The 15,054-nt window shown below is 37.1% G+C and overlaps 1 protein-coding gene across 1 annotated transcript in view; it reads right to left on the bottom strand.

Annotated features, from left to right (window-relative positions):
• Nucleotides 1–13,948, bottom strand: part of LOC145981399 (uncharacterized) — a 128,926-nt gene extending 114,978 nt beyond the window's left edge. Inside the window, exon 1 of the mRNA XM_083114637.1 lies at nucleotides 13,756–13,948. Coding sequence (XP_082970763.1) covers nucleotides 13,756–13,941 — 186 coding nt within the window. The 5' untranslated portion in view covers nucleotides 13,942–13,948. The remainder of the gene's footprint in view (nucleotides 1–13,755) is intronic.
• Between the last annotated feature and the right edge of the window lie 1,106 nt (nucleotides 13,949–15,054).

The following is a 15,054-nucleotide window of genomic DNA, read 5'->3' as shown; positions in this document are numbered from 1 at the left end:
GCCCCCTAGAACAGTTTTTTAGCTGAAACAATAAACACCCATTTCTTCCATTGGGCCCCACTATACACCTGCCAAGTTTCATGGAAATCGGAGAGGTACACTTAGATAACCTCCCTTGTTAGTCTTACACTTTGTAATTATATAACACTGCATATATTACAATGTTTTATTTTAATTTGTAAAACTGTAACTGTAGAACAATTGTATAATTTTTGTATAACATTTCTATCTTGTTATATGTGTTAAAGGTTTCATCCTGGAATGAAATGTCTCACATTTATGTGTGTTTTCATTTCCAATACATTCGAATGAATACATATTCGTTTCAATGGCATTTACAAAATCACCTCTGACATTTTATGTTAAACAAGTAAGATTATTTTTGTGCACGAGTGTGATAGCCGATGCGTAGCAAAGTATTTTAGGAACAACACTTGAAAAAATTCTTGTAGGACTAACTAATGAAAAATTTCTTTGTAATCGAAGATCATAATACCTTTTAAGGTGTGGTAATATTATAATGGGATTGAGATACGAAACTCTCGGATCCGGATCCAGATCCGGAACTTTCGGATCGGGATCCGTTTGGCCATCCCTACTTTGAAGGACAGTTCCAAAGATTTATATTTTCATAATACTACTAATAATAATATACATAGAATATAATAATAATTGTTATAATAGAGAATTAGAAGTGATCACCGTACAATTATTCTTGCCTATTACAATTGGATCTAACTCCTCTTCTTGTTATTCATTACATATTCAACTCTATCTATTTGACAAAATTTTTTCCTTGCCAGGGCAGTTCTTTTTGTTTTTATACAAATTTTGGCAATCTTAACTATACGTAAGCTAGATAATGAATACGTGCTGTTAGGTGCCGTGCTGTTAGCGAACGTGCTCATATCGAACACGTGCTCAAAGCGAATATAGTTACCGAAGGATTTGCAGGTGCGTGCTTACAGCGAACACGCAAACTTTTCCTGTCTTATTTGTCCTTGAAACTGCTCAGCATGGAAGTGTTGCCAATGATAAGTCAACTTACGTGGAGAAACGCCTCAGTGGCTGTTGCCTCTTGACCTGACCTGACTCACCCCCGATCATTCTTCAGTCGACTGTGAAACCAGCAAAATGAGTGAAATAGAATTCATTAAAACGAAGTACGGGAATTTGTGTTTGGTGTATACGATGGTATAAGTATCGAAAAGTACGCGAGGCGAAAGGCGTGTTGACGTAGAGAGAAGAAAAGGAAGTGTAATGGGTCACTAACAGTTTAATTGGGTATTTGTAATTTCAGGTTGGCACCATCGTCTCAATGTCGCTATCGGGATGAAAACTCCGAATATATTCCATTTGGCCTGAGACTTTATGTTATAACATATTTTTCATTTGGCTTCGGATCTAATATTGGGATGAGATCTTTACATATCTGATGAAAATCAGCCGAAATAGACAAACTTCACAAAGCATATTTTGACATATTTCACCAATTTTGCGTTTTTACAACATATTTCTTCAATTTTGTTGTACTAAGGCATATTTCTGTATAATTTCGTAATTCTCTCGCACATAATCGGTTATTTCATATTTTTTTCTTCGCAGCTTTAGCACAACGGATAGTTCATATTGTCGATGGTAGGATATGGAAAGGCAGGAAGAAAGCTGCCGTCTTTTCTTAGTACACAACAATAATACCCCACTTTTTTTTATCCCGCCGACAATTGATAACCATGCAATCATTATTGAGGAAAAATGTTCTCTCTCATTGTTGCACGGGAAGTGAAGAAGTTTCGTTCTCATTGCTTTGCCTTTTTCGCTTTTCACAAAAATCAGTCGAAAGTAAAAATAACATTCAGTACATTACAACCCCTACTCTACGTACGAGACTTCATCGGGTATGGGAGAAATTCGAGAGTACTGCTGTGCATATTTTTGGCTTTACTGAGAATATTTCTGCATTTTTCTGACATATTTGTAATTTTTCATGACATATTTTCCAATTTATATGACATAATTACATACATATTTTAAGTTTTATAGGACATAAAGTCCAGGGCCTAATCAAACTAAAATAGGAAGCGGTACATGCCATGTTCCAAATTAGGCAGGTAGAACTTGGGAATCCCTAGCGGTAAAAGGAAGAAGACTTATATGAACATCGACACCCGGATAAAAACAGCTTTGGAACAACTGAAAATTGATAATAACATTTACAAATGTCTTAGGAAGTTGTCCTTTGTACAAAAAGTAACCTTTTAATTACATTACTGATTAACATTTACATTTCCTATGTAAAATTTGATTTTAAGGAAGATGAAATATATCAATATTTTAACAAATACTTTCATGTAGTTAACCTGAAATGTTGAGGATCCTTCATTTATCTCATTTCAAACACAAAATGATTATAAGATATCACTGGCAACACTTGTAACACTTGCTTGTTGACCACTTTCAAGGACAAACAAGACAGGGCAAGTTTGTGTGTTCGCTAACAGCACGCACCTGCAAATCCTTTCATTCCGGTGTTCGCTAAGAGCAGGTGTTCGCTACGAGCACGGAATATGCTGTTATAAATATATTTTTTACCATCTTTTTACCTATTTATGTAATTACAACAATACAATGTTAATTAATTTATATATTTATTTAATATTAAATTTCTTCTTCTTATTATTATTATTATTGAGACATTTGGTCGGAACCCCGAAATGTATTTCTAGATACGTGCCTTACTGACATGTATTATTTCTATTAGACACTTATACGTAATACGATACGTGATGGACTAGGCCTCCTGTGAAGCGTAAATATCTCTCACAAATATTACGAATACTTTCCTTCAAGCAATCGTATCAATACGATAAGCAATTGGTGTGAGCTGCATTGATAAATGCATTGTCTAAAGAAAAATGCTAAAAGATCAGTAACTTCATTCTGACCAAGTCTCTTCTGGCGTTATATAGTTCCCATAGGATAATATTACTTTTAGAAGCTTCTACGACAGTAACAAAAAATGTCAGTGGGAATGAGTGATGAATTCAGGGGGTGGCCCGGGGGAAGGGAGGGGGAAATCCCTCTCGGCACTTTGGCTTTTTTTTCATTTATTTTAATTTAACGTAGAGCGAACCTTTTCTGCTGTTTTCTCGTAGGAATAAGCGGGTCCCGGGTTCGAATCTAGGCCTGGGCATGGATGTTTGTGAGTGTCCATCAATTTCATCATATCATCATTCGTCTCCGTCTTCGAAATTAGCCAAAAGTGGCACAAAAGCGAAGTAAAATAAAGTCAATCAATCAATCAATCGTAGTAATAAACACTGGTTCAGTTCTTTTAATAATTAAAAGTCAAAATAATATTATCGACCGTTTTGATAACTGCTAAATTTTGAAATATGATAGACCGGGATACACTTCAAACTGAGGGGGACTAGGAAACCATGGAGAGTTTCATTGATGACGTCATCCGCAGATATGCTGTAGGAAGCCTAGAAACCTTAGACTTGTGTAAATTATTGCATGCTATATTATTATTTTATTGATCCTCGTAATATCATTCTTAAAACGATACCTAATTACTAAACCTCGGATTTTATGTTTTTACCTATTTTTTCCTTTACAGGTATGTAAGAAATAATAAGTTATGTCAGCGTTTCGTTAAAAACCTCATGAAGTTTTATAGTGCCTAAAAAAACTATTTTGCTCGTTAGAACCTACAGGTTTATGCACTAAATCAAGCCTTTTTTAGGTTTTCATATATTTTTAAAGGTTTCACAGAATGTTTATGTCACACAGAGGCATTTGCTTTGTTTGGTCATGAAAAAATTCAATGAGGAACGTGTTTGAAACGTACTCTCTGTAGATTTTCCTTCCTCCAAGTCCATGGTGATTTTTCAAAGCTCTAAACAAAGCAAAATGCCTGGTGCCATTGTCACCTGTACAGTCCAAAGTCGTCTGATCTTGCTCACTTTCGCGTCACTTGGGTGCTTTGTGGCATTCACGCCTTGCAAACTAACATTTCAGCACTGAAGTTTGCACCACTGACTATGTTTTGTTGAAAGATTATTTTCAGCATGTAAGATAGTCCTCACAGACAAAATTGCGGAGTTTGACTGTGGGTAACATGAAAAAAGATTTTTGCCTAACTATATGGCGAAGAATGAATTTTAATAGAAAGTTTCCAACGGTAAGTTCTGCCATCGCCTTAGGGTTAGGCAACACACATGACATTATGCAAGATTGTGCGTATTTCAGGATATAGGTGTTCCATTTTCATTACAGGTGACTATACCTAATCAGCATTTTTCAGGAATTTTGAACTATTTGAAGTTTTTCTGAACCTACTTCAAGATTTTTCGAGCCTAACAAGATTTTTAGGACCTATTTTAGGATTTTTAGAACCTATTTTAAGGTTTTTAGAACCTATTTTAGGATTTTTAGAGCCTATTTTAGGAATTTAAAAGCACACTTTTTAGAATCTAAATATCCGAGGTCTACTATTTACCTACACTTAATTAAATTACATATCAGAAGTAGGGGGAAATTTTAAAATATTTCTATTGTTTTATTTATATAATTTGATGCCTATGATATCCCCCCGTGAAGTTCTATGCCCGCGTTGTTTGGTGGTTTGAACGACTGAAGCAAAGGAAAAGGAATTAAGTACTAATGTAGTTTTCTTTATACATCAAGGTTGCATAAAATACATCGTACGGTTTTTCTGTAAAGTTAGTGGCGGCGATTGGGTTCCAAAACTAGGGAGGCAAGGACAGTTTACTTTCGCTTGTTAGATAAGGATTATCAAAAGTGGGAAAAAGTTGGGGCACCTGCCCGCCCTCGCCCCCACCCCTAATCGCCGCCATTATGTAGAGCCATTCACTTGCTTTCAGTGTGGACCTTCCATGATACAGATCTGAAAATACAGTTGTGTCTTTTCATTTATTTCATTTATCTAAAACTGCCGTGTACAGCCTTTGTGCCTTAGTACAGTAGTTTACAAAATGATATTAACATGCAGATTTTAAAACTTAGAATATTTGAAATACAGTAGAATGCAAGAGAAATGATTTAGAACATACCCAAAACCACTCTATTGGACAAGAGAACATTTCAAAATGTTACACAAAATATTTGATAGAATATGCAGTAGGATGTTTGTAAAATGTTATTCACCTTCCCTAAAAACCTCATTAATGGACAAATACATTTCAATATAGACATTTACACAATTCAAAACGAATGTAGAAACAAGATATTTATTTCTGACAAATGTTTGTTTGTTAACCTTTATACAGTAAAACATGTCTACTCCGGAACATGATGGTTCCGAGCAAAATTTTCCGTCTTAACAGTTTTCCTTCTTATACAGGGTTGACTTTAAACACAGTATAGAGAACTGCAGGAAATAATGGAAAGACAGATTTACATTTCACATTACTTATAATGTAGAGTACTAATGCATGTACGTACATAAATAAAAATGCGATACATTCATCAATTTCATCATATCATCACTCATCCCATCTTCGCAAATTAGCAAAAAGTGGCACACAATGCGAAGTAAAATGGACACTTACAAACATCCATGCCCATGCCAGGATTCGAACCCGGGACCCCTGGCGTCGTAGCGCGATGTGCATAGAGGGAAAGAGAAAGATGGAATAAGAGAGGTGAAGAAAGATTGAGATAAAAGTGAAGAAACAAAGAGAGATAACAAGAAAAATAGAAATATGACGAAAGAACAGAGGAGAAATAGACAAAGAAAGGTGGAGAAAGAGGGTAAGAGATGAAAGAAAGAAACGGAATCGTAACAGCTATGAGTATTGTAGCGCATTCTTTCATATCGACAATGTTACCGATAAGCGAGTGGCAACAGAGGCGTGTTCCACTTACAGTATTGCATTGTTTTCTTGCGAGCGAAAAAAATAATGGAAGAAATTTCCGTCTTACTGAGAATAAAAATATCTCGTTTGTCTTTAAATGGTGTTCCGTTTCTGAGTTAAGGAGGTTGCCGCCTTAAACAAGTCATTTTCAGGTATAAAATCGGTCCGTTCTGGGGACTTTTTTCCCCCCCGTATTTACAGGTTTCCTTCTTATAGAGATTCCGGGATATGCAGATTTTACTGTATATGATTCTAATGGTAAGGAAATACTTTAACATATGTGTAAAATGTTTTGCAAACATAACCTGAAACTACATGAATCTAGAAAATGGAATTAAAAATAAACATTGATACATTTTGAACTATATATAGAAGAGTTCTTATGTGTGTGAATTTACAAAGTTTATTAAACAACTATTCTATATTTAAGTTTCTCTATTCGAATTAAAATTGCTTATAAGAAACTAAAGGTACTTGTTATTTTAAACTTCTTATCAAGTAATAATAATCAGCTATTTTTTTCTAAACTTGTGAGTTAAAACCTTAAGCAATAGCAATCGAAGAAGTTTTGCTACATAAGATTATAATTTGTACATATTGTTGCTTACTTTACATTACAACCACAGATTAAAGCCATAATTGGCCAGCAAGGTTGGTTCGACACAAAAAATGTTAAGTTTGCTGGAGGGAAAATAAATATACCACAATTAATTATTTAATCCATTGCCAAAACTTTAAGTTAAAATAGGTGTGTTTCACCTACGTCACAGGCATGGACGTCCGCCGAATTTTTTCCAGGGAGAGACAGGCAAGGTATTTTTTCCAGGTGTGCCAAAGAAGGGAAATTTTCCCCCCCAATAGTGTTTCCCCTCAAAAAAACACTGCTTGCATTTGAATTTATCATGTTCATGCAATAATTAACACATATAGCTAGCTAATTGTGGGTAAAATGAAATTATATGTACGAAATATATAATGTTTTGTTGACTTTCATTTTCCGGGGAGGCGTGGCCCCCATTGCCCCCACTTTCTGACGCTCATGGTCACAGACTATTTCATTCTGGCTTCGAGCAGCCATGATTGAGGCCAGTTCTTGTAATCATACGGAATTCAAGCGGCCGGACTGGAGGTACTAACACAAACATTTGTGATTTAAAACAAACGCACAGTTGGTGCAGATGTACAAATAAAATTGGCCGAAAACATGGCGGCTGTGCGTATTCTGACGTCAGGTGAAATCACCGAATTCCCTATTAATGGCGAACTTGCTAAAAGGACCATGTCAGGAAATTTTAAATATGCAAGTTGTGCTAGCAAATGCATTAAAAAGAAAGGAGAGAGATAACGCTCAAAAATGAAGAAAACTGTAAAAAACGGCGCAAAATAGAACCAAATAATGACCTTGAAACGTAAAAAAGGTCGAAAATGCAAAAATGTCAAAATAAAAACAGTTCTCTGGGTGTAATTGAAGGGAAACGGACTGATATGAGGTTTAGCATTGTTTTCAAGGCTTAGGATATGACTTCTCATCCACTTCCGAGCTATAGTGGACTGATGATCTGCCGTAAAGTGCTATTTTTTTTCCTTAGGCAGAAAATTTAGACTCTTACGTATAAAAATGGTTTCAGGCCATTTCTGAAACAAATTTATTTTATTGTGGTTGTTTTTGTCTATTTTACTCAAAAGTGCCGATTTCGAAGATATATATACTTTGCGAGTTCCTAATTTTGGAAAATTATCAAAATTTGTCGATGTTCATCAGTCATCAGTCTAGGGGTCCCATAAAACTGTAAAATATGTATGTAATTATGTCATATAAATTGGAAAATATGTTATATAAAATTACAAATATGTCAGAAAATGCAGAAATATTCCCAGTAAAGCCAAAAATATGCACAGCAGTACTCTCGAATTTCTCCCATGCCCGATAGAGTAGAGTAGGGGCTGTAATGTACTGAATGTTATTTTTACTTTTGACTGATTTTTGTGAAAAAAGGTAAAGAAATGAGAACGAAACTTCTTCACTTCCATGCAACAATGAGAGAGAACATTTTTCCTCAATAATGTTTGCATGGCTATCAATTGTCGGCGGAATAAAAAAAGTGGGGTATTATTGTTCTGTACTAAGAAAAGACGACACCTTTCTTCCGGCCTTTCCATATCCTGCCATCGACAATATGAACTACCCGTTGTGCTGAAGCTACGAAGAAAAAATTATGAAATAACCGATTATGTGCGAGAGAATTACGAAATTATACTGAAATATGTGTTATTACAACAAAATTGAAGAAATACGTTGTAAAAACGCTAAATTGGTGAAATATGTCAAAATATGCTTTGTGACGTTTGTCTATTTCGGCTGATTTTCATCAGATATGTAAAGATCTCACGCCAATATTAGATCCGAAGCACAATGAAAAATATGTTATAACATAAAGTCCCTGGCCATCACTTATAGTGCATATTCTGTATTTTTCGGCGCTTTTTGTTTTCACCTCCTCCTGGTTGCATTCCCTTTCCTCTCTTACTCTCCTAACAACGAATAATGTAACTAATATGGGGCCTCCCCGATGGCGCAGTGTAAGCGATGTCACCTTGTAATCAGGGGGTTCTGGGTGCGATTCCCGGTGGAGGCACATAGTCCAGTTCCGATTAGCCTTATTTCTACATAAAGTGGACTAAAAATATCAAATCAATAATATAGAGCACTGAAACGTTTGATTTTTTTAATTTGCTTTATTTTACTTCGCATTTCTGCCACTTTTGGCTAATCGCAAAGATGAGGATGAGTAATGGATGATATGATGTCATTGATGAAGACAGACTGACAAAGAACACCTATGCCTGGGCTAGGATTCGAATCCGGGACCTAAGGCTAATCGGGACTGGACTTACAGTTTAAAGTAGAATCCGAACCACTATGTGCCTCCACCGGGAATCGAACCCGGGACCCTTTGATTACAAGGCTACGACGCTGCCGCTGCGCCATAGAGGAGACATGTAACAATTTCTTATGAAACATGTTGTTAACACTGCGCCAGTATGAAGTTGTCGCAATTCTTTAGGCGTATAATGATGAATAGAGCTCGGAAGTTGAGGAAAAATCTTTTTTTTCTTCCTAGTGTCCGGTGACGAGGCCGAAAATAATATATGTTCATTTTGGGTCATTGTGCGCCAGAAAAATGTAAAGAAAAAGGTAAAGTGTTCCCCTGTACTTAGCACCACGCCATGAAGGCGTATAGGGGGTGTGGGGGTAACGCCCCACACTTTCTTGATCCGGTCGTGAGTGAGGGTGATGTGATCAGCATCACGCCCCTGACCGCCTTTACCCCCCAGGGTTTCCCCCAGGTACCCATGTCATTCGACACTGGGTGGGATGGGTTTTATTTGTCCTCTTTTGCCTTTTTCGGCGTTTTTGGCTTATTGGTCCTTTTTTAGCCTTTTTTTTAGGCCTTAACGGCTTTTTTTTTGCAACTTGACCTTCTATCGACTACGTTTTTACTGCTCAATTCGAATCATCGTCAGTTCATCACTACTTAAACATTCTTTCTGCAGTAAAGAAATAAAATATATATATATTTGAAGCATTCCTGAAACGAGAGAAAAACATTTTTGGACTGAAAGAAGATGCATTTCATTCATATAGTTTTTTCGCACTGTGTTTTACATACCACCAGAATGTTGTATTTTTTTATTCATTAAATATATAATTAAAACTGAAGTTATTAATTAATTTGGATCACATTTATACGTCCTTTTTTTTATATTTTTAGGTCTTTTTATAGGTCATTTTTAGCAATTTATAGGTCTTCAACTTCCTAGCCCTACTGATGAAACATTTTGTTCTCTTAAGTGCGGGGACTTTATTTATAAAATAAAATATAACAGAAAAAATATTGGGTCGGCTTGAGCCCCAGAGGCTCATACGTTGGCGCCACTGCTTCATTACAAGGTGACGTCATATTTCCACTGGCGCACGCAGGATTTTCTTTTCGGTAGGGGTTGGAATTGTGCTTAGCAGCTTTCTAGATGGGCGGCATACGCAATAAAATAATTCGTATATTAAAAAACTTTCCACTTTAAAAAAATGACCATCGGGGAGGGGGAGGGTCATTATTAGTTAGCATTTATCATTCTGTTTTTATGGGAGGGTACCCATAAATTCTGATGGGTTCTATCGTGACATTACCCATCGGTACGAGTAAAATCTTGTCCACACTTGTCATAACCTGCTCTTGGATTTTGTTGAGGAAAGTAGTTTTACACAGGAAGTTGCCGTGGCTCACCTAAGAGACGGTGATTCAAGGTCGCCACAAGAGGAACCAATCCAGGTAGCACGGGATCTTTTGATTGCGATCGCTGGAAGGAGTAAGACTTCAGGGAGAGAAGCTACTCGTGCGGAACGGGGTAAGTCATCCGTCATCCATAAGCTGGCATTTTCACTCAGAACAAGCATGTCATTTAATTGCATAATAGTCTAGTACCTCATATCTGGCCTCTTAGGCGTTCGCAGACAGCGAGTCTTATAGTTTAAGGGTGAATTGCAACCCTAATGGTTCGATCCCAAGTTCCACAGGATGGAACGCTACGCTATTGGGTTCCGCTGCAGGGCCGAAACCTTTTCATCTCGCACAATTTAAATTCGGTACAAATTCGTATTGTTTCACTGAAAAAATGTTCCTGGACCGTATCTAAATTGAGCCAGAAAAAAATGTTTCTGGACCGTATTTAAATTGAGCCAGAAAAAAGGTTTCTGGACCGTATTTAAATTGAGCCAGAAAAAAGTTTCTGGACCGTATTTAAATTGAGCCAGAAAAAATGTTTCTGGACCGTATTTAAATTGAGCCAGAAAAAAGGTTTCTGGACCGTATTTAAATTGAGCCGGAAGAAAAGGTTTCTGGACCGTATTTAAATTGAGCCAGAAAAAAGGTTTCTGGACCGTATTTAAATTGAGCCAGAAAAAAGGTTTCTGGACCGTATTTAAATTGAGCCAGAAAAAATGTTTCTGGACCGTATTTAAATTGAGCCAGAAAAAAGGTTTCTGGACCGTATTTAAATTGAGCCGGAAAAAATGTTTCTGGACCGTATTTAAATTGAGCCAGAAAAAAATGTTTCTGGACCGTATTTAAATTGAGCCAGAAAAAAGGTTTCTGGACCGTATTTAAATTGAGCCGGAAGAAAAGGTTTCTGGACCGTATTTAAATTGAGCCAGAAAAAAGGTTTCTGGACCGTATTTAAATTGAGCCAGAAGAAAAGGTTTCTGGACCGTATTTAAATTGAGCCGGAAAAAGGTTTCTGGACCGTATCTAAATTCAGCCAGAAAAAAAGGTTTCTGGACCGTATTTAAATTGAGCCAGAAAAAAAGGTTTCTGGACCGTATTTAAATTGAGCCAGAAAAAGGTTTCTGGACCGTATTTAAATTGAGCCAGAAAAAAATGTTTCTGGACCGTATTTAAATTGAGCCAGAAAAAAGGTTTCTGGACCGTATTTAAATTGAGCCGGAAGAAAAGGTTTCTGGACCGTATTTAAATTGAGCCAGAAGAAAAGGTTTCTGGACCGTATTTAAATTGAGCCGGAAAAAAGGTTTCTGGACCGTATCTAAATTGAGCCAGAAAAAAGGTTTCTGGACCGTATTTAAATTGAGCCAGAAGAAAAGGTTTCTGGACCGTATTTAAATTGAGCCGGAAAAAAGGTTTCTGGACCGTATCTAAATTGAGCCAGAAAAAAGGTTTCTGGACCGTATTTAAATTGAGCCAGAAGAAAAGGTTTCTGGACCGTATTTAAATTGAGCCGGAAAAAAGGTTTCTGGACCGTATCTAAATTGAGCCAGAAAAAAGGTTTCTGGACCGTATTTAAATTGAGCCAGAAGAAAAGGTTTCTGGACCGTATTTAAATTGAGCCAGAAAAAAGGTTTCTGGACCGTATTTAAATTGAGCCAGAAGAAAAGGTTTCTGGACCGTATTTAAATTGAGCCGGAAAAAATGTTTCTGGACCGTATTTAAATTGAGCCAGAAAAAAGGTTTCTGGACCGTATTTAAATTGAGCCAGAAAAAAGGTTTCTGGACCGTATTTAAATTGAGCCAGAAAAAATGTTTCTGGACCGTATTTAAATTGAGCCAGAAAAAAGGTTTCTGGACCGTATTTAAATTGAGCCAGAAAAAAGGTTTCTGGACCGTATTTAAATTGAGCCGGAAAAAATGTTTCTGGACCGTATTTAAATTGAGCCAGAAAAAAATGTTTCTGGACCGTATTTAAATTGAGCCAGAAAAAAGGTTTCTGGACCGTATTTAAATTGAGCCAGAAGAAAAGGTTTCTGGACCGTATTTAAATTGAGCCGGAAAAAATGTTTCTGGACCGTATTTAAATTGAGCCAGAAAAAAGGTTTCTGGACCGTATTTAAATTGAGCCAGAAAAAAGGTTTCTGGACCGTATTTAAATTGAGCCAGAAAAAAATGTTTCTGGACCGTATTTAAATTGAGCCAGAAAAAGGTTTCTGGACCGTATTTAAATTGAGCCAGAAGAAAAGGTTTCTGGACCGTATTTAAATTGAGCCGGAAAAAATGTTTCTGGACCGTATTTAAATTGAGCCAGAAAAAAGGTTTCTGGACCGTATTTAAATTGAGCCAGAAAAAAGGTTTCTGGACCGTATTTAAATTGAGCCAGAAAAAAATGTTTCTGGACCGTATTTAAATTGAGCCAGAAAAAAGGTTTCTGGACCGTATTTAAATTGAGCCAGAAAAAAGGTTTCTGGACCGTATTTAAATTGAGCCAGAAAAAATGTTTCTGGACCGTATTTAAATTGAGCCAGAAAAAAGGTTTCTGGACCGTATTTAAATTGAGCCAGAAAAAAGGTTTCTGGACCGTATTTAAATTGAGCCAGAAAAAAGGTTTCTGGACCGTATTTAAATTGAGCCAGAAAACGGTTTCTGGACCGTATTTAAATTGAGCCAGAAAAAAGGTTTCTGGACCGTATTTAAATTGAGCCAGAAAAAAGGTTTCTGGACCGTATTTAAATTGAGCCAGAAAAAATGTTTCTGGACCGTATTTAAATTGAGCCAGAAAAAAATGTTTCTGGACCGTATTTAAATTGAGCCAGAAAAAAGGTTTCTGGACCGTATTTAAATTGAGCCAGAAAAAAGGTTTCTGGACCGTATTTAAATTGAGCCAGAAAAAAGGTTTCTGGACCGTATTTAAATTGAGCCAGAAAAAAATGTTTCTGGACCGTATTTAAATTGAGCCAGAAAAAATGTTTCTGGACCGTATTTAAATTGAGCCAGAAAAAATGTTTCTGGACCGTATTTAAATTGAGCCAGAAGAAAAGGTTTCTGGACCGTATTTAAATTGAGCCGGAAAAAATGTTTCTGGACCGTATTTAAATTGAGCCAGAAAAAATGTTTCTGGACCGTATTTAAATTGAGCCAGAAGAAAAGGTTTCTGGACCGTATTTAAATTGAGCCAGAAAAAAAGGTTTCTGGACCGTATTTAAATTGAGCCAGAAGAAAAGGTTTCTGGACCGTATTTAAATTGAGCCGGAAAAAAGGTTTCTGGACCGTATCTAAATTGAGCCAGAAAAAAAGTTTCTTTACCGTATTTAAATTGAGCCGGGAAAAAGAATCCTGGACCGAATTTAAATACTTTACAGATAAAAAGGTTCATTACGGTCCAGGATCCATTTACGCTAGCTGATTTTCTCTCCTGGACCGAATTTGAATTTATTTAAAATTCCTGCACTTTTAACAACCCTGGCTCACCCATTCAAGGCTCCCTCTGCGTACGTCAGTGACCACTGCACCTGGGTTATTTCATTTGAATAGTGTATTACTCGAAAAGCAACTTTCATTTTATGAATGAAGCCAAGAGACTATAGACTCACCCTGAACCTGAGTTCTCCGAGTGGCGGCTGTGCATAGGGGATCCCTTTGAACGCCTTGAACGTGATTCCCCTCCTGGACACGAGGCTGGTGCCCCTCAGACGTCCCTGCGCCACCGCCACCACGTCGTCGGCACTTGCGAAGGACAAGGCGAAAACGCCCATCAACAGCGCTCGGATAATCACCATCGCTCTCTGGCTGGCACTCTGGTTTGCTACAGAGAATATCATGCTGGCAGTGTGGCAAACTCAGAAATTTCCCTCAATGCAAACGACTATTTCCCGCACATGCTAAAAGTTCACTTTTCTAAACGTATTCCTTCTTTCTAAGGATAATAATAAGTTAGCGTTTTTTAAGAAAAGAATTAAGGGGAAAAAACGCTTTCTCTACAAAGGTTTCCTAATAACAATTAACACACTATTTTTCTAATGATTTGCTTTTCTTTTAAAAGAGAATATCGCCCCTTTACCAAGAAGCGGAGTGGTTAGCACATCACGCTACGACGGCAGAGGTCCCAGGTTCGAATCCCGGCATGGACATGGATGTTTGTAAGTTTCATCAATTTCATCACATCATCCCTCATCCACATCTTCGCAAATTAGCCAAAAGTGTCACAAAAAGTGAAGTAAAATAAAGAAAATAATAAAAAAATGTTCTGAAATATATTTTGATTCTAATGTAAGGGGTGTGAGGGGTTAACCTTTTTCAAGACACCCAAATGACGTCATTCCACTGCATTTCGAACCTTTATGGTCTGGACTAGTGTTGGGCGATATATCAGACGATATATAGCGATATTGAAAAAATATCGTCCAGGCGATATCAACTAGATATCGATATTTTGGCGATATATATCGTGTATCCGATACATCGCCATGATACTTGGCGATATATATCGTGTTGGCGATATATCGTCACAATATTTGGCAATATTTATCGCGGGCCATTTTATCGCCGATATCACAATACGGAAAAATATCGTATCATATCGTCTGTGGCGATATTTCACGATATATCGCGATATTAAATTTCCGATAACGTCCTTTCATAGTCTCGACCCATGGTCTGTATAATGCTCTAGGGAACTTCTGCTGTGTCCTGACCAGAGGTGCTTGTGATTGTCCCTCCATCTATACCTTATCCCCGCATAGCGGCAGAGAAGGGGGAAATCGAGTGCGCTTTCCCCTTCACGCAATCCTGTTTCCCCTCACGTGTTCATTGGTGGAGACGTCTCGCGTCACCACTTGCGCAGAAACTTGTTCTCGTTCTCGTGCTCCAAAGATACTTGGGACAGAGTATTT

This window comes from Lepisma saccharinum, chromosome 29 (genome assembly GCF_977018435.1).
Source record: "Lepisma saccharinum chromosome 29, izLepSacc3.1, whole genome shotgun sequence".
Lineage (NCBI taxonomy): Eukaryota > Metazoa > Arthropoda > Insecta > Zygentoma > Lepismatidae > Lepisma > Lepisma saccharinum.
The sequence above is the reverse complement of the archived record's forward strand: the minus strand, read 5'-3'. Positions and strand labels throughout refer to the sequence as shown.